Source organism: Corvus cornix, chromosome 19 (assembly GCF_000738735.6).
Source record: "Corvus cornix cornix isolate S_Up_H32 chromosome 19, ASM73873v5, whole genome shotgun sequence".
Classification (NCBI taxonomy): Eukaryota; Metazoa; Chordata; class Aves; order Passeriformes; family Corvidae; genus Corvus; species Corvus cornix.
This window is the reverse complement of record NC_046348.1, coordinates 7,528,345-7,555,856: the sequence shown is the minus strand read 5'-3', so window position 1 is coordinate 7,555,856 and position 27,512 is coordinate 7,528,345. Positions and strand designations below refer to the sequence as shown.

Below are 27,512 nucleotides of genomic sequence, written 5' to 3'. Positions count from 1 at the left end.
AAGATGTTTGAACTGATCTGTAATAATTGTGATGTGGGGATGCAGACAGTCCTGCAGTGATCCAGAGATTAAAGAGCTGCTGTGGCTCTTTGCAGGCGGCAGCTCAGAGCAATTCCTGATCCATCAGTGTCAGCACCCTGAGGTGCTGGCAGCTCTGTGCTTCCACTGGAACAGGATCTTTGGAAGCATCATCCTGGTTGCTGTGCTTTAAATTGACCATTTTCAGGCACACTGACCACCTCAAGGCTGCTTCCCTGTCCACACAGCAGCCCTGAGTTGGGAACCAGCTTCTTCCAGCTGGGATTCCCTGTTCTCCCTAAATGCAGTGTGGTCTCTCATGCTGCACCATGGGAACACATAACCACGAGAAATAACGGGGCACAGGCTGAGCCAGGTGGTGTGGGGGTAAATGAAGCATTCTGTATGTAAATAGCAGTTACTGCAAACACAAAATCTGAGCAACACCAGGAGAACCCATCCACCCATGTCCATCAGAGCAGTGAGCAGTGACAGCTGAATGGCCACAGCTGCACTCACTGCACAAAGTTCCTCTGCCCTTTTTGCTTCACATTTTTATAGAAACCTTCAGAGCTTTTCATTGAGGGGGGCAAGGGAGGTGTCCTGGTTTTATTTTGCCTTGAAATGTCTTTGGCTCAGATCCACAAAGGCACTTCCTTGCCAGTGACTGGGATCTGGGCCAGAGTTAGTGCCTGACAGCCCCATGGCACGGCTGGACTGAGGATGCACCACATCCATCTGCAGGAATTCTGGCTCATGAAAGGTGTGGGAAGGGAGCAGTGGTGGGTGCTGAGCTGCACTGGAAGCTCTCACATGTGGACAAGTGTTCTGGGACCTTCTCTCTTGGTGTTAGAGCACTGAGAGTTTCCCTCTATTGCTGCTGTGAGAGTTTGGGTCGTTTTCAGCGAGCCAAAGGGAGAGATTACATCCTTTGTTGTGAAGATAAATGTGGCTTGCAACCACTTGGCAACACTGCCAGAGCTGCAGGTGAAACCCTGCTCGTTTCCAGCCGTGATTAACAGGAGGAACACAGCCAAAGATAACACAGAAGGGACGGAATGAACGGAGGAGAGAGTCAGGCCCTGCCCAAATGGCAGGAGGTGGCTCCCTGTGTCAGCTGGAGCCCGACCAAGGCAGATGCAGCAAAGCTGAATGGGGCTGTTAAAGGAGAAGCACTTGGGACAGTGACTGGAACTGCTCAGACTCGTGCTGGAAATGCCCATCTCTGAGCCACTGAGCTGTAGCTAAATTTGGACATTGCATAAACATGTACAAACCCATTCAGAGCTCACTGGTGATTCCACCCAGGTCTGGGGCTGAGTGCTACAATGAAATCCAGCACTCCCAGGGAACCATTCCCTGTGCATGGTGGGCCCAGAGTCATTCCTGCAGCTCTTGCCAGCTGGCAGAGGAGATGCTGCAGGAACAAGATATCTTCAGCTTTTCAACTGATTTTACACCGTATTTGTCATTATATATGCCAGAGAAATGAAACTCTTGGGGTCTTGTATTCCCCCCCTTGTAGTGCAACACAGTTTAAAAAAATATAAAGTTGATTTCTGTGTGATTCAAGTACAATTTTTCAGGGATAAAAATATAAAAACTACTATTAGGGGGGAAAAAAGCGCATTCACAGCTTCTGGGAGTTACAGGGCTGCAGGGGAGCCCCAGCCAGACCAAGCTTTAGGAATCAGGTGAGCTGCAGCATCCAGGTCTCACAGCTAAAACCTGCACTTCTGGAAGCTCTGCAAGGCTGGCAGCAGAAACCTGGGAGCAAACACCTAATTGTAGAGCTCGTGTCCCCAAGGCAGAGTGACACTGGCCTCGGTGGCTCTGGTTCAGACGAGCCAAGACCACTGGGGCACTTCTGCCTCCTGCATGTGGATAGCTGGGAACAGATCTGGAAGCAAACCTGAAGCACTGGACTGCACAATCCTGTGGACTAAAGTGATTGAAAGGCAGTAAAACCTCTGCTCTAAACCTTGGTCAAGTCTTTTCTCAAATCTTGCAGTGAATGGGGTTCCCATGCTGGGCTGGCCAGTTCTGACCTGGTTTTCCCATCCACACAGTCCCTCCCCTCAGTGCCTGGAACACAGATTCAGTTTCACACCAGCAACTGGGCTAAGTAAGACTTTTTCCCATCGGAGAATACAAGCTGCATCAAACAATTGATGGAATAATTAGGGTATTACCAAAGTGCTGTCAAGTATGGACTTAGAGAACAACTCAAAAATCAGACACAAAATTATTACTCCTAAATGAATCAAAATATTAAAAAATAATAATAATAATTAAAATAAAGATCCTATGACTTGACATGAGCAGCACAATTGGGGAAACACCCCCCCAGCAGGTGAGTCTTCCCCAGTCAGTGTCCAACCTGGAAAGGAAACACCTGGAAAGGAAACACGACAGGATCCCAGCTCTCACACCCCCTGGGGCAGCAGAGGAGGGCGAGCTGCACTCAGTGTCCCCGCTCAGGTCACTCCTCTACGGAGGCACGACCTTAATTACAAAAATAAAAATAAAAACACAGCTGCACAACTGCAGAGTGGTCATCTCTGAGCGCTCCTGGGAGCTCGCTGGGACTGGTCACAGGGGGAAGGGCAGCGCCAGGGACGGGCTGGACATCCAGGGGCAGGAGGGGCAGGGTCATACGGTCACCGAGGCCGCGGGGGAGCTGATGTTGATGGCAGTCAGGTGCTGGTTGTTGTCAGAGGGACACTTGGGGAAGTCGTCGGCCTTGCAGAGGATCTTGGAGAGGATCTTGCGGAAGGTGTAGCGGAAATCCCGGATCCTGTAGGCGTAGATGATGGGGTTGATGACAGAGTTGGCGTGGGAGAGGATGATGGCCATGTACATCACCCACTCGGGCTTGGATCTGGAGAAGTCCTCGTGGAAGTGCGTGATGCAGTTCAAGATGTGCAGGGGCAGCCAGCAGAAGGCAAAAAGCCCCACGATGATGGCCAGAGACTTGGCTGCGTGGACCTCCTTCTGCAGGGTGGTCCTGGAGTTGCCCATCAGCTCGATCTGGTGCAGCTGCTTGCAGGCCACCATGAATATCTTGATGTAGATCCCCAGCATGATGACGAGTGGGAGCAGCACGCAGCCGAAGAAGTTGAAGTAGACCATGTAGCTCATGGTGACCACGTTCTCGAAGAGGCACGAGATGAAGCAGCCGTCGTGCTCTGTCCCAGGCTCGGTCCCTGTCTCGTTGGTGCCGTTGGGACAGCCACTCATGGCTTTATTCCAGCCCATCAGTGGGGTCAGTCCAATCGCAAAGGACAGGAGCCACAGCACAGCGATGAGTCCCCTCGCCCGCTTGCCGGTCACCAGGCTGTTGTACCTGCAGTGCCCGGGACAAAAGCACAATAAATGTTATATAAATGAGCACTGCTGACTTCCCTGCAGTTAAAGCCATCAGTGTTTTGGTTAAAGAGACAAAAGCCACACCCACACCCACGCGGGGGCCTCACCTCTGTGATCACCCGAGGGGGAAAACTCTCACCTGTGCTCTCCACCCACACAACGTGATTTGGGGAGGTGACTCATTTACTGTTCCAGAGAGGCGCCAGGCACTGCCCCAGCCCGCAAACCCCCTGCAAGGGGAGGGAAAGGACTTGGAGGCTTAAAAAAAGCTCCATCATTGCGTGATCCTAAACCACCAACTGCTGGGAGGGCACGGACAGGGAGGCTCCCTCTGACTGATGCTCTCTGGCTCTGAGCAGCCACTGCTGGGCACGCTGGGGCAGCTGCTGGGCCAGTTCCTGGGCTGACCCCGTCCAGCTGGGGCAATGCTGGTGCTCAGTTCTACGTTGCAGTCCCACATGGGTTATGAAGAAGCTCTGCTGTGGCCCAGGGACAAGTTGGTGCAGTGCTGAGCCTGGTGCTGCCCCACACCTTCCTCACCCCGTGGACTGAGTCCCTTCATGGCCCCTCCAGCCCTCAGATGCTCAGAGACGCAACCAGAGCTGGAACCTAAAGCAGCAAAAGTCAGAAGTCTGGTTTGGGTGCAACTCAAATCAAAGCATCAGTCAGATCCCTGTCTGGAGATAGGAAGAACCAGCGAGTGCCAGAAGACAACATGAGAAACCCATTCCTGTCCTCTGCACAGCCAGTCAGAGTCTGCTGGCTGACACACGTCCCCTCCTTCCCACACCCTCTCTCCGTGCTTGTTTACTCTGGCTTGGCTGCCCTGCTCCTCCTGTCCTAAGAACGTTTGTTCTGATTTTCTTCCGGCCCGTGAGGCAGGGGAGGGTTTTATTCCCACAGAACTGCAGCTGTGCCTGTGAATCACTGCGTGAGCTGAGCCTCCTGCTCCTCCTGCAAGGACAGGAGGGGACAGTGGGGGTCTGCCAGCACCAACTGGGGGCTGGGGGAGCCCTCGGCTCCTTCTTCAGGTATGAGCTGGGCTGGCTGGGAGGCTGCAGGAGCAGCAGCCACATTTAGGCACTGCTGAACTTTGGGCACAGTCCATGGGTTGGTGTCTGAAGGGTAGATCCAGCCACTGAAGGGCTCCTCCTGCATTTTTCTCTCATTACTGCTAAGTTTCAATACTTCAGAAGATGAGAAGTTCTCAAACAGGGCATCAGTGAGGCCAAGCCTGTTGGGTTTGAGACCCTGCATTAAGTTTTCAGTAGCTGGAGCTGGTCTGGGGTTGTGGGACCTGAAATCATTGAGATTTGAGCAAGTTGACAGAAATCCAATCTCTTGGCAAAGTCTGAATCTTGAGCTACAGCACTGGCCAAGCTCAGTCAGTGCTGCAGAGGCACCAGGAGCTGCTGCTGCCCCTCAGCTCTGCACGTGGAAAGGGAAAACTGCAGCTCCGTGGCTCCTGCTTGCCCTGCTTAGAGAATCTCTCCAGGTGCTCCATCCCAAAAAGTACCATGGTGAGACTGGAAAATGCCAAAGGGCCCATTGTTCAGAAACAGAAACTGAAGGAGTGGAGGGTTCTGTGTGCTCAGGAGCAGGAGGAGCTGCTGTGGCCATGCTGAGGTCCCAGGCTGGTGACATTCAGTGCTGCCTCTTGCTGAAAACATTTGACCCTGAATGTCTTCTTCCATCTGCTCTTCTCCTGAACTCTTCTGCAAAGATAAGGCTTGGCTTGAAGGTTTACAAGACCAGTCAAGAAGCCACTCCTAATGTTCCAGTGGCTGTACTGGTGGCCTGTTTATTTTAGAGCTGCTCGCTCTTCCCAGCGCTCCCAGTGGAGCTGCAGCTGGGATCGTGGCACGTGCGTTTTTACAGCGTCTGAGAGAAGATGTAAAAACATTCTGGGCTCTCAGTCTGCAAGAGCCAGAGCTGAGCCATGGGGAGGGCTGGAGAGGGTTGTTCACCAAGTGCCCTGCTCAGATCAGCTCTTTATTTCCCCAGGATTTGCATTGCAAATCCCTCCCACCCTCTCTCCATTCAGCTGGTGGCCGGTGCTGATGGATGGTCATTGCTGTGGCCAGCCAGAAGAGCCCAGGGTGAAATTTGGAATAGCCTGATGTCCTAGAAGTGTTCATTAATTACCTTGTTATTACCTTAAAACACTTATTTGGTGGGACTGTCTGTATTGCCCTTAAGTGAACACAGGTTAAGCACATGCTTAAAAAAAGAAATGAATGACAGTGACCAGATCCAGGTATGAAAGTCTCACAAGCTCTTCCCTAAGCTCTGTAAAACAGGGTCAGACAGTGAGGAACCGGCAGATTTTCACAGCTCAGAATTCTGCAGCAAAACCCTCCTTCATTCTCTTTTAGGTTTAATATTATTAGGCAAAAAAAACCCCTATTAAAGTAAATTTACTCACCTAAGTCTGCTCAACTAATGTATAACAAATATTGAATCACCTCTACGCTTCTGCCCGGAGGCATCAAATGTTGCTTTAATGTAAATAACGGCTGACTATTTTAAAATGATTTATTGGGATTAAATAACCTGGCGATGCATTAGTTCCTCTTACACCACCGGTCAAGGTCTCTTTACTGGTGCAATCACCATGAAGGCTTTAATTACCCCAGCTCCCACCCTGTGGACACATGGGAGCCCCGATGCCACCACGGGGCGAGTCAGGTTCCTGTCCTGATGGATGGAGCTGTGCCTTGGCCACCGATGTCACGGGCACTGCAGGAGGACAGGGGCTTTAAGGAGCTCTTGCAGCGTCACCATGGGCAGCTGGGGCTGTCCCCGCTGTGCCCTCACCCAAACAGGCCACAAAGGCTCCAGCCAGGGCTCCACTGGGGCTGGACCAGGTGTCCCCTGTTCCTGGTGGCCTTCCCACAGCAGGCATCCCCCTCCAAACCCCAGTGTTGTCCTGGGAGAGCATCCCAGCAAACACCAGAAGAGCGAGCTCTGTTGGGGAGGCTTGCTGTGCTCTCCAGGAGCTGGCAGGAGGGCGCTTGGGGTTTGGGCTTTCTGCATTTCTGCTGCCATTTCCTGGGGCTGGGAAGCAGCCAAGTGGCCCAGGCTGGTGCTGAGCACAGCTGGCACAGAGCAGAGCCCGGCCTCTCCCGGGCAGGAGTTTGGCTCCCAAAGGCAGGAACTGAGTCATGTCCTGCATGTCCCTGGCATCTGCCACCAGCCCCTGCTGGACCCCGGGGAGGCCACCCCAGCCCTGCTGCCCCTGAGCTCTGGAGAACAAGGAAAGCACAGCAGGAGAAATTCAGCATTTGGGGTGATGGACTTGGGGCAGAAACAGCAGCAGCCTGGAGGAAACGCTCTGGAATGGGGCTGTTATTCCCACATTATTTATTTCAGAGAGCAGGGATGGAGGAGAATCCTGCTTGTCCCCAGGCAGCCCAGAAAGATGGGCAGATCAAAGCCATGAGGTGCCACACAGCCCCTCGCCTGTCCATCATGTCCCTGTGCCACAGCAGAGGCTGCCCAAGGACTTTGGGTTCTCCCACTGCCTCCAGAGCAGGATCAGTCTCTGATGAAAAATTTCGGAGCTTAAACTCCAAATTCACACATGGCTTGTGCTGAGGGAGCCGGGAACCAGTGCTCCCCAGCTCCCTCCCCACTCTGCCCCGTGCCCAGGCTGCTGGATGCAGGGAGAGGAGCAGATGGAGTTTGCAGAACTCAGATCAGGCAGATGCTCTGCTACAAACAAGCAGTGACATTTTATGTATTTCTATTTTAAGTGTGAAGGGAAATACACAGACACCTCCATTCACAAGGGGTGAGAACAGCTCTGCTGCCAAGCATTGTGTTCTTGACACCTCCTCACAGCTGTACTTTGCATCTTGCTCTTTTTTTAAAATGTTTTTTTAGCTATAACAAAATAAAGCACCGTTGCTGCCTCTGAGCTCCGTGCACAGCCGCGGAATGGAGATCACACACCAGCTGAAATATCCTGGCAGGACATTTTAAATGAATCATAAATTGCACCTTAGGGAGGAGTGGGGAAAAAAAAAAAAAAAAGAAATAAAAAGAAAAAGCTGCACTGTTTAACCAGGAAGGAGTTGGCGGCCGGAAATCTGATCAGTGGTAACGCTATCAGCCGGGGAAGGGGACATCTGCGAGTGTCCCTGTCCCGGGCAGACAAATCACTTCCTCCCGCATCTGTCCCTATTGTGCAGGGGACAGCGGCAGCGCTCCCGGCCTTCCGCTGGGCGGGCACTGTCCCTCTGTCCCTCTGTCACCCCGCCAGCCCCGGCTCAGGTGAGCTCACGGGTCAGGAGGCAGGAAAAACACACAAAACCCGCCTGGGCTTCACGCCCAGCCCTGGGGATGCCTCTCGGGTGGAGGGGAGCGTCCCCACCCCCGGGTCCCCGTATCCCCAGCCACGCCAGGTCCACAAGCCGGGACTATCAAACACCCGCAGGTTTAAAAACGTGTCTGAGATGTTCTCACCCATGTGCTGACCCCTGCTGTGAGCCCTCCTTCCCCGGGATGGGGATAGAGCCGGGACAGGGGCAGCCCCCCGCTCCTGCCTCAGCCCGGTTCATCCCCGCAGCCCCCGCACAGGCGGCCCCTCTGCCCTGTCCCTGCCCTGCCCTGTCCCCTGCTGTCCCCACACCGTCTGCGGACAGGGGACAGCCACGGGTCATCGGGTGTGTGGGAAGGAGGAACACAGGGGAGGTATAAAACCTACAAGTGGCACACGGCTGGGTAATCTGGGGGATTAATAGGGGGACCTGCAGCTGAGGATGCTGCGAGGGGCTCGCAGCCCTGCTCTTGGTGAACGCTGACAGGGCTGGCGAGGTGTGGGTGCCTCTCTCACGCCTCTCACAGCAGCCCCGAGGGATTTGCGTTTGAGATCTCGGTGTCTGTCGGCGTTCGCTCGCTCGGCAGGGTGAGAAAAAGTGGCTGAAAGCTGAGCTCAGACACCGGGGGCGTGAGCGGGGCGGGCTGGGCCACCCCGGGCTGGGGCAAACAGAGGCCAACAGAGCCCCGGAGCACAGGAAGGAAATGAGCTCAGCCCCCTCTCCCTGCACGCTGCTCTCACACTCCAGCATCCCCTGACATCCTAACAGCAGCAGCTGCCCCAAGACGTCCCTGTGCCGGCAGGAGGATGTGATACTGGTGTGATACTGGTGTGATACTGGTGTGGAATCAGTGTGATACTGGTGCTTTGTGCTCCATGATGTGTTTCTGAGTCCTAGAACTCAACCACTCTCTAAGACCTGAGCCCCTCCTCAGCAGCAGCCTCCCCCAGGGCTCTGCAGCCCTGCGTTATCAGCCTGCTGGGGCCTGGGGCTGGGACTTTTTGCCATTCCGAACCTCCCCGAGGGTCAGGCCTCGCTGAGTTAAAGGTGCCTGGCAGAGGTGAGATAGGGACTGGGATTCAGAGCCAGCTGTGCGGGTGTGATCCCAAACAGTGCTGACCGCTGCCCCTCCCAGTGCCCTGCTCACTCCGATAACAGATAAGGGTGGGAGATGGCAGATCTCTGCTGGATCCCTCTTTCTGCAATGAAAGGGGTGCTAAATCCCTTCCCAAAGCTTCCAGACCGCTGCCTTCCCACCCCCCAGCCCCACCCAGCTGCTGCTCACCTGCCCTCACTGCAGAGCCCTGACCAACCTCCCCAGGGGCTGGGCGATCTGCCAGGGTCAGCACCGAGCCCATCGGAGCCTCATCCCAGCCTATTCCAGCAGCTCCAGGAGCCCATCCCGTCCTCTCCTCCCTGCCTGGGCACTGCCAGGCTGCACGGAGCTCCCAGGCCTGTGCCAGCTGTGCCACTGCAGCACAAGGGGCACATCCATGGAAGGTTTGAGCAGTGGGAAGGGAGGATGTGGCCAAGAGCTGCTCCTGCAGGGACTGTGCTCTGTCCCTTGTCCAGGGTCCAGCAGCTCTGGTCACAGTGACACCAGTGCCCACATGGCCCTGAAGGGACACACACACAGGGACACATCCCCACTGATGCACTCCCAGGTTATTTGTGGCTCATACCCAGGCCTGATGTCATCCATTGGATTAGGAGTTAATCCTCCCTTTGGATTGCACAGATTCCCTAAACCCTGTCCCTTCTCCAAGCCTGAGAGCTGGTGGGGCGGGGACAGGACTGACACATCTGTAGGCACAGCTGGAGTCACTAATTCCTGGCATCTTGCAGATCAAGTACAGTAAGAGGAGTCCCCAAACCCCCACGTGGTCACTGCCTGGGGCAGCCCAGGGCCGGGGCAGAACACTCCTCAAAGACTCAGTTTTGTGGTCTGGTCTCACTGTTCTGACAAACAGCAAATTCATAAAAATCCCAAGCAGCAGCTCGATAATTAACAAAGCAAAAACTTGCAACTTTAAAACAGTTCCTGCCAAAACATTTCGGTTTCGTGTATTTTTTGCTGGGAGAGGTCAAAAGATCTTCTGGAGCAAAATCCTGCTGGATTTCAAAAGCTGCTTTTTTTTTTTACATCTTAAAATTAACCTGTACTTTTACAGATTGAGCTGGCCAAAATGGAAAAAAACTCCTAAATCCGATCTAGATCTGGGTTCTGGCTCAGCCTGGAGAACAGTGCCCTCAGCCAACAGCCTGGAACCAACCCTGACATCCCTGATGCTCTCTGGCATCTCTGCTGCCCCCCAGCTCTGCAGGAGGGCAGAGCTCCCAAAGACAATTCCTTTTCCTGTCAGGACTTTGGTTTTTTTGGGAGGGAAGTGGCCTTGGGGGTGCAGGAAAGATGTAACAATCTGGGACATGCATTTTAAGGAAACCAGGCTGCTCACAGCTAAAAGTAGCTGCGATTTCCCCTCTCTACTTTATTGCCACGAGGGCACAAGTGATTATTCCCGATTTTGTTGTTGTGTTTTGGCTGCATCCGAAGGCTGGAGCGAGTGGCAGCCCTGAAAGATCCTCCCACATCCCCTGAGCCCAGCTTGGCTGACACAAACTTCCCTAAAGATGTGAGAGCTCCATTGCTCAAGCCAACACCCCGGCCCTCCTGCCCTTGCTGGGTTTCTGACATTTTAAGTTAATAACTCAGTGATAACCAAGGCCAGGCACAGCCTCCTGAGGGATGGAGAGGCTCTGGAAGCAGGAAGCAGGAATCAGGATGCCTCCTGTGCTGCTCAGGGAGTGGGCACAGCACGAGAGCCACACGGGAGCAGCAGAACACACCCGGGCAGTGCAAGGACTAAAGGAAATGAGGCAAGGGCAGGGGAGGAAGAGCAGCTGCTGGTGGCACACACAGAGTGCCAGGTGAACACCAAGAGGATTTGTCCTGCTCCCCAGTGGCTCCAGCCCTCCCACTTGGCATCAAACCCCACCAGTTTGCTTTGCTGAATGACAAGCTGGGAGCTGAAAGGGATCTGGGAACAAATCTGTGCTGGGGCACACAGAGGGAGCCCCTCCTCTGCCGCAGAGGGCAGGCAGAGCCTCAGCATCAGCCAAGCCACCTCTGGAAAGGACGAGGGAAAAGCAGCAACAACCCAAATTTAATCTGTCCCACGAGGACTGCAGGAAGGAGCTGCACTGTTGCCTTCCTCATGTCCCAGCTAAGGGGGGCAGCAGCAGCTCCTGTGGGAGCCTGGCAGGAGCAGAGGCAGATTAGGGCAGCACCATTAACAGATCCCGATCCCATTAACTGGCTGTGAATCCATACGAGGATCCTCTGGCTGCAGGAGGGGCAGCAAGGGCTCGAAGATGTGCAAAAAGGGAGGGGATGTGGCTGGTACTCTGCTCCAGTTCATGGCAAAGCTTCCCTGGAACATCAGTCCTGCACTTCTGCTCGGGGTAAAGTTGAAGATGGGGGAGAACTAAACCCAGGGCAAGCAGCAGATCAGCTCAACTCCCAGGGAACTGGGGATGATTTTCCCTCGGCAGGTGCCAGCTGGGATGTTTGCCAGGCAGCAGCAGCACATTCACTGTCCTGCAGGAGCTACCAGTGGACAGGGGCACACACAGCGTGGGGTTACTCCGTGTTTCACTCTCCCTTTGCTCTCTAAATCCCGATCCTCTTCTCCCTCCCTAATCCCTGACACGTTTGTTCCAGGCATCCATCCGTACCTACAATTTTTCACCATGCCAAAGGATTTGGGTTAATGCAAATAAAAGGAAACTGTTTTATTCCACCTACAAATCTTATTTGGCTCCCAGCTACAGGACTGTGAGGTGAAATCCAGCCCCGGAGGAAGCCAGAGAGCAAAAACCTCTGTGCCAAGTGCTCTCTGCAGGATGGATTTGCTGCTGCTGCTGCTGAGAGATGCTTGATTCTCTGCCTTGGATATTCTGCTTAGAGAAAGTGCTGTGGGGGTTCAGGCTGGCAGAGGAGAGCTGGGATGGAGCTGTGTCCCTGGGCACAGGGATGGGCACACTGGGGTGGCAGTGCCCAGGAGGGTGTGGGAAACGCGGCAGGGACGGAGTGTCCGAGGACAAGGAGCTGCATCCTGGTGGGGGCCAAGGGAGAAGGGACCCAGGGAAGGGCTCAGAGCTGCAGCTGCACAGAATGGGCAGCGTGGGTGGGGGCTTCTCCACAAACAGTAAATTCATCAAAAGCAAACAAGAAAAAATACGAGTTTTGAGGGACAGAAAGAATTCATGGCTTAGGGTCAAATTCAGCAAATATTTTTAGCCAGAAGAGGGAGGGTTCGAAACCACCATTTTTAAAATGAGATTTTTGTTCTGCAATTCTCCAGATGAGAAGTTGTCAGTTCCTTCCCCAGCAAAGGAGGTCTTGGCCTCCAAGAGCAGCACAGCCACATTGGAAGGGTTGGGCAACTCAACCCAAAATCTGCCAGGTTGGTCAGGATCACTTTGCTTCACTGAAACCTCCCAACATCGCTGTTCCAGTTTCACTGAAACAATTTTCCCCATGGGATTTTTCAGTTCAGCCACAGTGCTGAAAAATCCATTATTAGCCTGGCTGTAATGCAAAGTTCTGCTGTGCACCCCAGCCCACAGGCCTGCCCAGCCTCTCAAACAGCTCTGAAAGGGTATGAAATAATGTGGCACAGCCAGTCCTTAATGTCCCTGCTGAGCTTTCCTCAGGGAGCTGATGGAGCACTGGATGTGACAGGGACACTCATCTGCTCTGCAACAACCTCGTTATTTCTTGTAATTGCTGGACAGGGCTGGGCACAAATCATTTTCTTAAACATCTAATACTCCATGGTTTGGTATCAGCCTCTGCATTGGCCTCCAGAATAAGTGTTTAAATGAGGAAAGCTTTTCCTACAGTCTCCATTCCTAGAAACTGATGACCTGCTTCCAGAAACGGCACGTGCTCCTGCCCAGAGAGGGTGGTGGGAGAAGTTTCTCTCCTTTCCCTGCCAGCAGCACTGTGGAGCCCCCCAGGAATAACGATGCTGATGAGAAAACTCTCCCCAAGCCTTGCTGGGAAAACCCCGGTGCAGCAGAGAAGTGTTTTACCCGTGTACATTTATAATCTCCTCTACCCCCTCTTCATCTTGGCTGTACAACTAAAAAAAGCCTTTCAGTGTCAGTCCCTAAACCTCCTGTCACCGGGGCAGTGGCCTGTCCATTGTCCTGCTCTCCTCACAGGGGCAACCCCCCTCCTTTGAAAGGAGTTTTTTACTTGCTGGTCCCTTCTTGAGAGCAGTGGAATGGGCCTCAATGCCAAGATGGAGTTTAATCCAAATTTCGCACTTCAGCCGGCCTAGGATGGGACTCCTTGGTCTCCATTTGTGTCCAGCTTGAAAGCACTCATAGGAATAAAGACGTTTGTGCAAATGGAATAAAAGCTTTGGCGTGAGATGGGGTGAGGAAAGCGACGCTGGGAAAGAATCCCAAAGCAAGGCAAAACTGCCCTGGGATGAACTGCCCTGACAGAGAGTCGAGCAAACCTGCCCAAGACCAGGACTGGGCAAAAAAAGAATGGAGGAAATACTGGCTGTTTTGTCAGTTGGCAAAGCCACTTCCCTTCTGCAAGCACAGGAACGATCCCTCGGAGCATTTCTGATCCTCTGCTTCCCCCCAGATCTCAGCAGAGCAGAAACCCCTCACAACAGTTTCCTCAGCTGCAGAAAGTGTTTGTGGTACAGAAATAGAGTTATTGCCTGACAGCTTGTGGCCAGGGGTGTGATTAAACTGAAACTTATAAATCTGACCTGCTTCTGTAGCTGCTGCTGTGCCGCTTCCCCATCCCGAGAAAGCCGCAAGTGAAAGGATGGAAGAGGCACCAAAGCATTTTCCAGAGCCAGGGTGGCTCTGTGAGCCCGGCTGGGTGGCTGGAAGGGTCAGAAACAAGGTCAGGGATGCTGGAAACCACCTGTCCCTGCCCCTATCCCTGCCCATGCCCCTGTTCCTGCCCCGCTCTGCTGCAGGTCTGCTCCCGCTTGCGCGACGTCCCCCGGAATTTCCACGCGCCGAGCTCCGGTGACACACAGCCACGCTTTTCCACCTCTGCCCCACGACTAACTCATATTTGCTCAACCTATGGGAGGCCTCCGATGCAAGGTGCCAGAACAGAGTGAAAGGGGTTTTTTTTTCAAGTCATTTTAGGGTGACTTCATTGCTCGTGCAATGAAGGGAGATGCCGGGGACGAGCAGAACCCAGGAAAGCTGCGGCTTTCCGGAGTTCAGCTGAGGTCCCTGCGTCGCATCTGCCCTGCTTCCCCACAGCCTCTGCTCCTGGCAGTCCCTGGAGCTGTCCCAGACTCCCGAGAGGGCTCCATCAGTGTCTTATTCTCAGGGAAGGACAACTGAGATACAGAGGAGACTGAGATGAACAAACTCAGGTCGTTCATAATGCAAAGCCGGGGTTTGGTGCACTCCAGCTTAAGAAGCTGCTGCACCAGCTCATTAGTGATGAGCCTGTATCTTACACCCATACAGTTTTCCCCTTTTTAATTCAACTCCCATGAATTAGAAGGAAATCAATTCATGTCTTGGATGCTGCACTTGGATGAGACTCTGAGCTGTACATCTCTAAAATCTGACATGTGAAGTTTTTCTGCTTCCCTCTTCTCCTTTTGCAGGAGGAATTAGGAAAGAGTGGCTGCTCCTGTATTTAACTACCTGGGAGATGCCGGGACACCACAATAAAGGGGCTGTATAAATACCTACACAGATGAGCCACAACCATCCCAAACACAGCATTACATCACGGCACGGCCCCCCCGAGAAGCCACTGACCCTCCCAAGGCAAACATCCTCAAGAAAGTGCAAGAGGTGGGATACTGACCCCAGTCCTGCAGGGAGTGAATGCAAAACCTCTGTTATTTCCATCACCTGTGAGCAGCAAAACTTTTGGGGCAGCGCAAGAGATTAGAAGAAGTTCCTGCACGCTAAGAGCAGGAAGATCAGAGCCCAGGCTGTCAGGGAATGTGGATGCTCATTCCCACTCCAATCTCTTACCTCAGTGGGATCTTAATAGCCAGGTACCTGTCGATGGCCACCGCCAGCAAGCTGAAAATGGAGCTTTGTGTCAGCACCAGCACGAAGCAGGCGAAGAAGAGGCAGCTGTGAAAATCCACCTGGAACCCGATGCTGATGGTGATGGCGAAAGGAATGGCCAACAACCCCACGGCGATATCCGCCACGGCCAGCGACACCAGGAAATAGTTGGTGGCGTTCTTCAAGGTGCTGTTGATGGCCACAGCCCAGCAGACCAGCACGTTGCCAGCGATGGAGAGCACGGCGATGATGAGCTCCAGCACGATGTAGGTGGTTTTCATAGTGTCCATGGCGAGAGCCCAGCGCCAGGAGCAGGCGCTGCTCATGGGAAGAAGGGACTTTCCACCGGGCGCCCTCCCGCAGGTACCAACACGCCACGGGTCAGCCGAACGCCCATGTCCGGGCTCCCCGCGGCCCTGGGGGCCGGAGGGGCGCGGCGAGCCCCGGGTCGCGGCCCCCGCTGCCCGCACCGCCCGGCCCCGGCCCGGCATCCGCGGGTCCCCGCTCAGCGCCCGCCCGCCGCCGCCGCCCGCGGGGCCATCGGGGCCGGCCCGGCCCGGGGCTGCTCCGCCCGGGATGCTCCGCCCGGAATGCTCCGCCCGGGGATGCTCCGCCGCTGCCGCCCGCTCCCCGCGGAAAAGCCGCTGCCGCTGCCGGCGGGGCTATTTCTGCACATGGGGCGAGCGGGGCGGGGAGTGCGCGGCGCGGAGCCATTGGCCGGGACCCGGCGGCACCGGCACCGCGCCCCCGCAGCGCCCGGCCCGCTCCCGCACCCCCGGCCCCGGCCCCGCTCCCGCACCCCGGCCCCGGCCCCGGCCCCGCTCCCGCACTCCCGGCCCGGCGTGTGCGGCTCCCCGGAGGTTTTGGGCACCGCTTTGCTCAATTCTGAGTAAAAAGTTGCCCTCGCTGTCGCCAAACTCGAGGGCTCCGGATGCTGCCGCTGCTGCTGCTCTGGGACACCGGAGTTGCCGCACCAAAAAAAAAAAAAAAAACGCCACCAGCAGAGTGCTGACCCAAAGGAAGAGATTTCACAAAATCCTGGCAGCGCTCCGTCTGTGGATGGTTATGGCACAGCGGGGCATTTCCTGATGTAAGAAATGGCAAAATACCACGGATTAGCAAATGTTGTTACTCACAGGGCTGAAGTGGTTGAGTTTCGGTCTAAGGAGCTTAAAAAAAAATTGTACCTGATGCAATCACCGAAGAAAGGGGTTGTCTGCTCTGGTGGATCTTAAACCAGCAGGTTAAAGAATGTGAAGGAATGTGAAGATAAATATAATTTAATAACTGGTTACCTTTATCATCACAGGTTTCATGCTTTATATCGTGTTCACCATCAAAACACAGAGCAGAGATTGAACTTCACACCGCTGCTGAAGCATCCAGCAGCACTGAATAATCCAGGGTAGAAAGTGGGAAAAATTCCAAACAGTAAAGAAAGTAAACCTTCCTGCAGCAAACAGAAAGTAAAAGAAATTGCCATTGATTTACTTTTTCTTTTTAAACAAAGATGGAAACTAAATCCTGTGAAAGAGAATGCTTTCTAAGGATCCAGAGTTAAATCGGAGCAAAAAATACATGGCAAAAATATGATTGAAATTATTCCTGTGGGTGTAGTGCAAATGGAAACACTCCTGTTCATCAGCAATGCTTTGGGTCAGACAGATACAAAGGGGGACTCTTACTCTGTATTGAACAAAGTCATTTTTATCAAGTTGGACATCTCAGGAGCAGGATGCTTAAGGCTGACCAGGATGCTGAAGGAAAGCTATGGAAATTCGATGGGGACAGAGAAGGAGCTGCACGTAGGAGCATCGCTGCCCTTTGCACTTTGGATTCCAGGCACTCTGCAGTCACAGGGAAGGACCAATTCCACGATGGCATTAACTGGGAAACCCATAACTCCCGTGATTCAAGCCTCAGTGTTTGCCTGGAAGTGCCCTGAAAGGAGCAGCAGAGTTTGAGGTGAGCTCAAGGCTCACAGCCCCAGGTCTGGCTGCTCCATCAGCCCTGGCTGGATCCTGAACTTGCCCACACTGGTTTGGTTTATTTATTGTTTTGGGATGAGTGCAGCTTCCCCCGTGCAGAGCCTGTTACAATCATGTAAACTATCACAGAAAAGCACTTCTTCCCCCAAAGCAATGGATTTACATCAGGGTTTTTACACACACTGTTTTCCTAGTGCAGGAACATGTGCCAACAGCCACTTTCTGCTGCTTTAACAGCACCTCAGCAAAACCAGAATTAACTTTCTGCAGTGGATACATTTTATTACAGAAAGATCTGCTTTTGTGATCATGGAAGCACTTATTACAGGCTGAGCCCAAGGAAATTGTGGTTTATCACGCCAGACACGGACAGAGAAACCATTATTTCAGGTTCTGATGGGTAGGTTGCTTGGACTAGGTCTCTGTGAGACAGGTTGTGAGGCACTGAATATTGTGGATTTCGCATTACACGGAGATTCATGGCTCTCCAAAGCAGCAGAACCTGTGCCAAGGTCCAGTGGTTTATTCTGGCAGTAACTGGTGCAACTGAACTTACTCCCAACACAACTGCTGCAAGGGGAACCACGGACAAGCGTGCTCAGCTCTGTTGTACCAAACATGGTTAAATCCTGCTGGCAGGAAAACAGGATGAGCCCATTCCCAGATCCTGCCCTCCAGCTGTGCTCTTTGAGCCCTCTTAAAATATCTGGCATCACACGCCCTACCATAAAACAGCAGCTGAATGTGCTGCCTTGTGGAGCAACGACCTGAGCACTGTGAAACCCTGCAGCTCCCGGGGCTCAGGGGATCCACAGGTAAGAGGGTGCGAATTTATGTTCTGGAATCCATAGTGGAGCAAGGAAATCACAGAACCATCGAGGTAAACACAGCCCAGAGCCGGCAGCCCGATGGATGATGAAGAATTCAAGAACTGGAGTGCAACAGTACCATGGCAGCACCAGAGCACTGCTGGATGCTCAGATGTCAGAGGCACATGAATCACCACTACTATTATTTTCCTGGATTCCACTTCCCTCCAGGGATTCGCCTCCCAGCACTCACGTAGGGAACAGCAGCAGCAGCCCCAATCTGCTGCTTTCAAGTGCAAGAACTGCCCCGGCTCCTTTGTTCCGAGGGAAACCGATTGAAACGGATCCCGCGTTGCGAACGGCGCTGCTGCGCTGGGAGACGGGAGCGGCACCCTGGAGCGGCCACAGCCGCTGTCCCCGCGGCTTGGCAGGAGCCCTCCAGCCTCGTACGTGCTGTTCCTTCTGTCGCTGCCGTCCCGGGGGAGCGGAGGGGCCGCCTCGGAGGCCGAGCTCTTCCTGCAGCCCCTGTGATCTCTCCTGAGCGCGGCCACCGCGCAGGCTCCGGCCGCACCGAGGACTTCCCGAGCAACCTCTGCCTTCACACCTCCAGTGCTCCTGGCCCGGCCACAAAGAGCTGGAGAGGAGCCCCACTAACACATCCCTGCACACACACCCAGCGAGGGGCCCGGCCGGCCCACGGGGGCAAGGCTCTGAGCACAAAGAAAAGCTCCCGAGCCACTGAGAGCTGGGATGTTCTCGCTGGTCCCACAGCCAAATTTGCCAGCTCAGACACTCCTCGGCAACCCCAACAACAATTTTTCCTCTCTAAGCCCACAGAGTTAAAGAACAAGCACTGAAGTGGGAGAGCCTCTGCTGCAAAGGAACACAGACATCTTCTGGCTATCAAAAATAAAGGTGGATGCCACACAAAAAGTTCACCTGTCTTGCTGCTCCGGGCACATTTCGTGTGAGCGTCACACACGTGAGCGCTGCAGAAGTGGGCAGAAGTGGCTCAGCTCAGCACCGGTGGCTTTGCAAGCAGAGCAGCTGCCATCCATCCCTTCTCCCTCTCTCCCCAAAACTGCCCACGACACGGGAGAATAGAAAATCAGGAGACAGAGGCCCTGCCACCAGCCTGGCAGAGCTGGCACTGCCTCCTGAGCCCCATCCCTGTTCCCACTCAAGTCTCCACTGGTACTTCTGAGCTGTTTTGCAGGACAAGACAGAGCCTGTCCTGAGCCTGACTCCAAGAAAGGATTCCCAAGACACAACACAACCCCTAAACCACACAGCAGGTACAAAAACCATCTTCAAACTGGTGCTGCCAGCGACAGGCTGAACTGCTCGCTCTGCCCAAGCCAGGTGGAAGGAATGGATGGCTTTGGATAACTTGGTTATGCAGGCAGTGACACCTCTGCTTGTTTACTGCCCACATTGTGCTGAGCATTAGCACGTCAAAGGCTCCTGAGGAGCTCTGAATTAAATGATGAGGAGAGGAATGGCCCAAGGTGAGGTTTGTAGCTGTAGGGCTGCAGGCGTTTTGCTGGAAGAGATGGAAAGTAAAGAGTGAAATTCCAGGGAAAGCTATTTCCATGCTGGAGATTTCAATCATTCGGTAAAACCCTTGGAAAATCAAACAGAAAAACGACGTTAAGATCATAAACTGCGGATGAACAAACTTGGATTTTCCTAGTCCCCAGGGTCATTGCCAGATAATTTTTGTGTATTATCCTGGAATCTCAAACCGGTGCTTTAAATTATCTCCAAGAACTCATCTCGCAACAGTGCAGGTGTGTGAATTCTTTAGAAGTTGTTTCATTAGAAAACAAAGAAGTCACCACAAGACTGAAAACAAATAAACCATAAAGGGCTCCACCAAAGCGGTTGAATTAAAAAGGACAGATTTTGGCTGAGCAGAGGCCAAGGTATGAGAACATCATTTTGAAGAAACTTTTCACTTTTGTCTATGTTTGGTTTTGTGTACTAACCAGCTTCTGGGGTGGAAAGCCAAGTGCCTCTTCCAGCAGGACTTGTGAAGCAAAGCTGCTGCTCAAGCCCCACAGCGCTGAGCCCTGCACGGGGCTCCCAGTGGGTACTGGGCCCGGCGTCTCCTTTATGCTGGTGGAGCTGGTACAGCCAATTTCCCCGAGAAATCGGGAAGCGTTGTGTTTCCAGGCCAACATCAGCCCCGGTGAGGCTGGACGGGCACTGATGCCCTTTGCAATTCAAACAACCTGTGATTGCTTCATTCAAAGCTGAGCTGCTTCCTGAGCTTGCTGAGTGTTCTCTTCACTCCCAATCAACACTTCACGGCAAAAGGAGAAGTGGTTCTGCTCCCTGCCAAGCCCTGACATCAGGGAAATGAGTCCTCACCCCGAGCCTTCAAAGCTATTCAGGTTCATGTACAGATGTGACATTTGGAGCTCCAAATGAATGCAGTGAAAGGACTTGAATGGGTGCAACACAACTGCTCTGAATGTGGAGTTATGCTCAAATACAAGAGAAAAGCAAGATTTAATTCAAATCCTTCAGCCGACTTTCTCTGTGCAAGATGAGCTCATGATTTATAAACATCTGTTATTACTATTATTGTCTGTGGCTGTCAGAGGACTTAGAAACCTGTGGTGTTCTAGGTCCCAGCCAGAGCTCTGAAAACCACTTGTGATCCCCGAAAATCAGGCTCCTTTCACAGGCAGGGCCAGGCAGGTCACTCAGGGGTTGAAGAGCAAGCTTAGCTGTGGTGAAGGGAAACTGCAGAATACACACACAAATTCAAATGAGCAAATGCAGAGGCAGGACCAACCTTCCTGTGCACAGGCAGCTGCCAGCAGATACTGAATGTGCACTCCAAACCTGTCTGAACCCCAGCATCGTTATTACACAGCCCCTGTTGGATTGCTCCACCAGAGATGAGGATTTTGTTTTGTCCAGGCTCCATAACCGCTGGCAAAAGGAAATCCAGGGCTGTTAAAGCCCAAGAACTTGGATGGTATGGTTTCCATCCTTGCAAAACAGAAACCCTCTGAAAGCAATGTCTAATCACAGCTGAAGGGAAGAACTGGCCTGCACTATCCCCTGGCATATTATTTATTATTAGTATTATTAAGCCCTCTGCAAGCCTCAGAAAGAACTCTCCCTTCCCAGAAGTGCTCTCCAGGGCCTTGGCAGTGCAATTGCTCTCCAGGACTGAGCTGTGCAGAGATTATTATTTATTAATAAATTATTTTTATTCAGACATATTCGGGTTGCCTGGACCGAACACTCTCACTCATGGTTTGCACTGGACCTGCCCTGGCTGTAGTTTAAATTTGGGCAAGGAAAATGACAAATGTTTTATAACTGAAAAACCCCAAGCAAGGCTATAGTTGCAGCCTCACTTCCCAGGAGTTTGAGCCTGTTGGGAGAATGTTGGGAATGTCCTGACGAATCGCTCACCTGGGGAGTTCCTTTGTCTCCATGATTAGAGCCAGGGAGTGGCTTCCTGTGAGAGAAAGGATGAGCTGCCCGAGGAGCCAAAAGTTACAGCACATTAAGGTGGAACAAGGGTTTGAACTGCTATAAAGTCTTTTTTTTTAAACCGATAGAAGTGACAACACGGAGTTTTGCACAGCAGGTGTGCAGCTGTCTGCGTGGAGCAGGTTAAGAAAGGCATTTACTCCCACGCTAATTCTCTCAATCCTGTTACTTTCTCTTTAACCAGCTTAAACTCTTGCTGAGGGGGTGAGGATGAAGCCTCGGTCATTGCTGTGTACTTAAGAGGGGACAGCAGTTCAGTTTCTGGAGATGTGAATGATGTTTACCCACGCTGGCATTTTACGGCTTCATTTTCTTCCTGTTATGCTCAATAAAACCAGTGACTGCCCCATCATCTGCCCCTCCTGGGTGACATTTACTCCAGGGTCCCACTCCATTCCAGTATCAAACTCTGAATAATTCTGTGAGGCTTCAGCCACCTGGTTCTGACCTTTGCAGCCCATCTGGAAGACTCTTTTATTTTACTCACATTGCTTATGCTCCTCTTCCATCTGTTCTGGCTTCCATCTTTCACCAGTCAGGAAGGGAATTACTCTTTCCACGCCAATCCATGTTCTCCAAGCATCAGGAGTCACAAAAGCACACTGAGCCACACAGCAGCCCTGATCTTGTAATCTCACCCCACCTACAACCACCCACGAATCACCCTGGGAAAATACTGGCCTCGGCTTTTGTGTTCAGTCTCTCTTGCTGAACCAAACCTATCCATGGATATCACTCACAGATAATCTCCACAGACAATCCATCTTTCCCAACAAATGAATCAAAGCACCAGGAGCGTATTCTGAAAAGAGACAGCAGAGCCTGGGAGCATCATTTAATGCCCAGCACTAAAAAATCTCACCTTCCACTAGACCAGATTGCTCAGGGCCCCATCCAAACTGGCCTTGAACACTTCCAGGGATAGGAGATACCTACATACAATACAAAATCCAAAGTAACAGAAACATTTCAACAAACCTCAGAAACAGAAAAAGATTTATTAGAAATATTACACAGATTTTTGCATCATACATTTTAATAATGTTAATATTTAAATATTAGCATGTCCAAATCTGCAATGCTTAGTATGTACATTCTAATGTGCTCTTTGTATAAATTAGGTTACGATGTAACATCTGTACCCAACAGGGAAAGCTGAAACTGTCAGAGGTGATCATCCCATATGACAAACTCAAGCCTGGACCAACAGTCAATAAAAACATTGTGTCCAGCACTGACCAATGGGACTTGGCACACGTGCAAGTCAAAAATGGAGAGATCATCAGCTGAGAAAAAAAAGTTACTTGCAGTTCAGTGAGAAGCTGGTTCTGCACCGTGTCGGTGAGCGAGCGTCGATGGCACTGGGGTTGGTACAAACCAACACAGCTGAGCATAGTAGAACTTATTGCTGGGTTTAAAAATGTCTTAATGCTCCATGCCCTGAGTCTTTTTAGGCAAAAGCCCTCTTGTGACAGGAAAATGCATAATCTCATCCCATACAGACCCTGCCTGTGATCAGATGCACAAGGCTCAGCTTTGCCAAGAGCTGGCCCAGTCAGATCCTTGCTGCTGGTACCCCCAGCACAGCAGGACGAGGGAGGTACGGACAAACCAACAAGCCCAGGCTTGTGTGGTCACTGCCAAGGAAGGGGGAACATCAGGGAAGCAAAAAGGTGGATTTTTGAAGAGTTCCAGGTCAGGAATCAAACTGGGAAGAACCAGTCATTCTGCCTGCATGTGCTTGGTTCAGACAGAAAGCTTGCACAGAACTCACTGCATGTACAAAACAAGAGAGAAAACCTGAAAAAACCGACTTCGAATAACAAAAAGAAAACTGCCAAAACTCAAAGGGACCCTGCATAAGCCCAAAATCCCTCTGCTCAGCATGGCTGCCTTGCTGCAGTGCAGGAAGAACCAGGAAGTCTTTGTCCCCTTTGCACTGCCACAGCTGCCACTGGCACAGGAAGGGGAGCCTGGCAAAGGCAGCAAACTCCGTGCTGTGTCCCCTCCTCAGCTTCTGAGACCCCCCCCAGGCTGCACTCGTAGGAGGAATGCCCCTCAAGCTGACAATCCACAAGGACTCTCTGATGTCCTTTTTCTGTCCCCTGTCCCTCTCCTCACACACTGGGCTCTCCCTCAGTCTCACCAGGAACTTTCTGAAACAGCTCCTCAGCCCTTCTAGAAAACCTTCCCACAGGGCTGACTCCGGGCTTGCTCCTCACACCTCTGTACCTTCCCAAGCCATGAAACCATTTGTACCTTCTCTGTCTCACCTGAAATTCCAGGAGCCAGATTGTACCTCCCACACTTGAATCTCCTTTCCTCTCTGACACTACAGTACAACAGTCACACGCTGCCATATCCCTCCATGGAATGTCACTGAAACCCCCTTCCTAACCATTCTCCTCACGTGCTCATCCCAAATCAGCTGTTTGGTTCCCACAGACTCCCCAGGTACACCCAGAGGCAGGTGCAGGTGGTGCCTAGGAGTGACAATTCAGGGAGCAAGGGAAGAGATTTATCTGCCTGCACACCAGGGAAAGATCCATTAATCCTAAGAGGCAAAGTCAGAAAGGATTTAGGCAGTTTAGGCAAACCTACTGCTCAACACCATCCTTGTCATATCATCACATCCAGGACATTTCGAGAGAATTCTCAGAACTTCTATAAAGACTATCCATACACCTTCTTGCTTAACTTAATTGAATTCCCTAGCTTTAAAGGCAGCTTGAACTTTAATTTTGCAGCTCCTATCTGAGATGTTTTACAAGGGCCTGTAGAGTCTCTGAAAACCAGGCCAGTCTGCAGCATTGAGTAGGATAAATTTAAATTCATTTTGAAATTTTAAGGCAGCATGAAAAAAACAATAATGACCTGTGAAAATCCAGGTCTAGAAATGTAACTGTGCAAGGTTTAAAAGGAAGAACCCCCCCCCCCCCAATATTGTAACAGTTAAATGAACAAATAAACAATATCCTTAATTTAAAAAAATAATCTGGAAAACCATCTCTCAAAGCATCAGCTTTTTAAAAATGATACGTTTTGCAGGTTTGAGGACTGAAAACTAACATTGAAGAAAAGGTAAAACCAAGTATCTTCTTCCCTACTACACCTCTGTGTTCTAACTCCTAGCTAAGTAAAAAATTTAGGAATACACCACTAGAATTGGATAGAATTAGTGTTTGGTCTATGCTGCTGGGGGGCATGGGAGAGCAAGCTGCAAAGAGATGACAGAAACATTGCTTTGCACAAATCATTTGGAAAAAAACCCAACTGCTGGAGCCCACAGAGCAGAGGATGCTGACCCAGGAAGTAACACACAGCCAGTGGACACTGAGCCACACTGGACACCCTTCCAGTGACCACAGGGTTAAGATTCCCTTGTTTTACATCATTTACTCTGACTTTGAGGTGTTTACCAGACCCTGGGAATTAAAAGTGTTTTTCTCATCCCTGCAAGTGCCCGATTCAAAGCTCACTGAGGAATATGGAATTTTCTGTGCTGACTTCACTACAGCTTTGAACTACAGCTCGTTGGGGAGAACTGGGATCCCTGCCAAGGGACACCTCCAGGGAAAAAGAGCTGCTGCATCCATGAGGCAGTGGAGCTCTGCAGTGTAAGTGCCTCAAGGAACTCTGCTCAGCAGAATTCTCCTCTTCCATCTTATCCAGTATTTGAGAACATGGAGAGCAACTCATTCTGGGTTCTCTATAGAGAGCAGAGTGTGCTGAGAAATCCTGGAGAGTGAATCCCATCTAGAAAGGACTCCCCTGCCTGTGGCAGCATTCACAGCTGCTTTCTCACAGTACAGGATGATCCCCAGTGTGCAGGGGCACTGTCAGTGCACTCCCCTGTCCATTTTTATCACACAGCCTCTCCAAAGATTGGAACTGGACTTTCCCAGAGGCAATGGAATAGAATATACTTCAGATTAAAACCAAGAGCAAGTGATGATTTTGTCCTCCTCCAGAACAGGCACACACTGCCTTCCTCCAGCATCTTCTCTGTTCAGTGCACTCGCTGGCTGTGGGCTCTACCATCTATTCCTGAATCCTGTATTTTGCTGTGAGAAAGCCAAAGTCTGAAATATGTTGTTTATTAATGAAAGAGCATTACAAAGTAAAATCAAATCAAACAACAAAGCACTATGGGGCGGACAGAGCCTGAATCAGCCACCTGCAAAGCCCCTGAAAGCCTGAAACCAATCTTGTTCTGTGAAAATCTCTTGTTTCCATTTCATGAACCTTTTTCCAGGAGGTAGGAGCAGTGAGCACTAGTATTTTCTGTAAGAGAGAAATGATCCCTAGCTCCCTAGGCCTAATGTCCACAAAGCATCAGGGTTAAACACAGTAACTAAATATCAACCTTCTTCTACCAGCATGCCCCAAAGAAGCCAGGCAGCCTTTACACGCTCTCCCAGCCCTGCTCCTAGAACAAATCCAGCAGCCTGTTGGATCCTGCCATCCTTGGAGACAAACACAAAAATTAACTTCATCAGGTGAAATAAGAGAAACAGATAATGGACATTTAGCAGTGTCTATCAGACATTTTCCTAAGAGTATTACTGAGGTGGGAAGCCACTCTCTGGCGCCTGATTACAGAGACACAGAGACGGGTTCCAGTTATGCTGTTTGTAATTTGTGGAGCGAAGTTGCAACTTCCATTGGTACTGATATATGACTGTGTTTCTCTGCAGGATAACATCATTTCCAAGCATGTAGCAGTGCCCTACGGATTGTATTTCATGGCCCAGGGCACAGGCTGTCTCTGGATTCCTGCCTCTAGGCACCAATGACATAGCTGTGCTGACTAGACAGGAGCAATACAGAAGGAAGAAGTTACTCCACTCACTCCACAAAAAATATGAGATGTCACTGTACTGCTCACCTGATTACCGGCACCTTCCAAACTAAAGCTATTAAATTGCATTTGCAATGTTCCTGTGATAACTGTGCCTGCACAGTCAGCCGGGAAACTGAGCTCTGGCTTCCCAGAGTAATCAAGTAATGAAGTTGGAGTAATAAACCTATTTTTCCTCATAGAGATTACTTCTGTTTGAGCTGAAATGAAGTCCCAGCACCTAACAGGATCTCTCAGAGTTATTTCACTAACTAGTGATGAACAGAGGGTGGTTTCTGAGTTACAAATGATCCTGTTACCATCTTGCTGGTTATGCTACGAGTAAATTAGTGCAGTTATTGGGTGAGATGTGTGAGAATAACTCAGGCTAAGGTTCTACAACTTAAGTGCATCTGTCAAGGTGTTTTATAAAATATATGGAGGCAAGAAAACAACATGTACTTGGGATGAGTTAAGCATGTTTTGGCAAGAAGAGCATTTTTGTGAACGTTTGTATTAATATGAATCTCCCAGCCTCCCTTGAGTGCCAGCATAGTCCACATTGACTTAGAACTTCATTGTGTTGTAGGTCTCCTGTCGAGGCAAACGTTGTTAGCCCAAGGGATCCTCTTCAGAAATATCCCATGTGTGCTTGAAAACGCTTTGCAATTTCCATGTGGGAGTAAACTTACCAATGGATTTGGTTTGCAAAGATGGACAACAGGGAGTTATTTGGTTGCAGTCCCAGATGGAATCAAAACTACGGAAGAGCTTCCTTTCACACTAAGAGCTTGGGCTGGTTGTGGAAGAGGAGCAAGCGGGTTTTTAAAGTGATCGAGTGCATCTGTAGCATTCTTTGTTCTCTTCCCCACTTCTGTCCAGCTCTTGCTCTGCAGCTCAGGTCTCGAAGTACTTGTAAATCTGGGCCACGTACTGCATCACGCTCTGCCAGTCGGGCCGGTCCGTGTACATCATCTCGCTGAGCTCCTGCACAGACACAGCACCACGCTCAGGCAACCCCACCACGGCTCCTCTGAGAGCAGCTGAGCCCACTGAACTCTTCTGTTTCTACTCCAGAGCCCTCTAAAGCCATGTACTTAAAGGGCCATTGGAATGATCCACTGGTCAAGTGCAATGCTGGAATTTGTTAATGCATTCTACAATCTAAAAGACTTCTGCCCTCTGCAAAGATCAGTTCTCTATGTAACTTCATTTAAGTTGCTGCTTCTTTGCTTCTGTATCTAGCTCATGAACCCCATAAGAGTTTTCCCTTCATATTAAACTTCTCTCTCCCTTGTCATACAGTTAATTTTGGAAAAGGTTTTTTTGAACAGTTCAACAAACAAATTATCTTTCTGTTTCTTAAAGCACTAAAACAAGAGAAGGACATAATCCATATCCTCATTTTAATACTGGATGACCTTCAGCAGTTCCTTCCAATTATATTAATTCCGTGATTCTACAAACTCTTTCTGGAAGTTCTCCTAACACTGTGAACTTTCTGATGGTGGTGCAGCCTTCCCCAGCACTGTGTGACACTCTGAGGGTAAGGTCACTGACTGGCCAC

The 27,512-nt window shown here is 51.3% G+C and overlaps 2 protein-coding genes across 5 annotated transcripts in view; both read right to left on the bottom strand.

The window, feature by feature from the left end:
* Positions 1-400: 400 nt before the first annotated feature.
* On the bottom strand, positions 401-15,368 carry ADORA2B (adenosine A2b receptor). The gene is made up of 2 exons (XM_010402398.4): positions 14,754-15,368; positions 401-3,364 (listed from the first exon to the last, which is right to left on the bottom strand). The coding sequence occupies exons 1-2, from the start codon at positions 15,281-15,283 to the stop codon at positions 2,671-2,673; spliced, it is 1,224 nt and encodes a 407-aa protein (XP_010400700.2). The 5' UTR covers positions 15,284-15,368; the 3' UTR covers positions 401-2,670.
* A 6,716-nt stretch (positions 15,369-22,084) lies between these two features.
* SPECC1 (sperm antigen with calponin homology and coiled-coil domains 1) overlaps positions 22,085-27,512 on the bottom strand; it is an 87,842-nt gene continuing 82,414 nt past the window's right edge. For all 4 annotated transcript variants that reach the window (XM_039562897.1, XM_010402400.4, XM_010402399.4 and 1 more), the window contains one exon: positions 22,085-26,932. In XM_039562897.1, the coding sequence (XP_039418831.1) occupies positions 26,843-26,932 (90 nt within the window). In that variant the 3' untranslated portion in view covers positions 22,085-26,842. The remainder of the gene's footprint in view (positions 26,933-27,512) is intronic.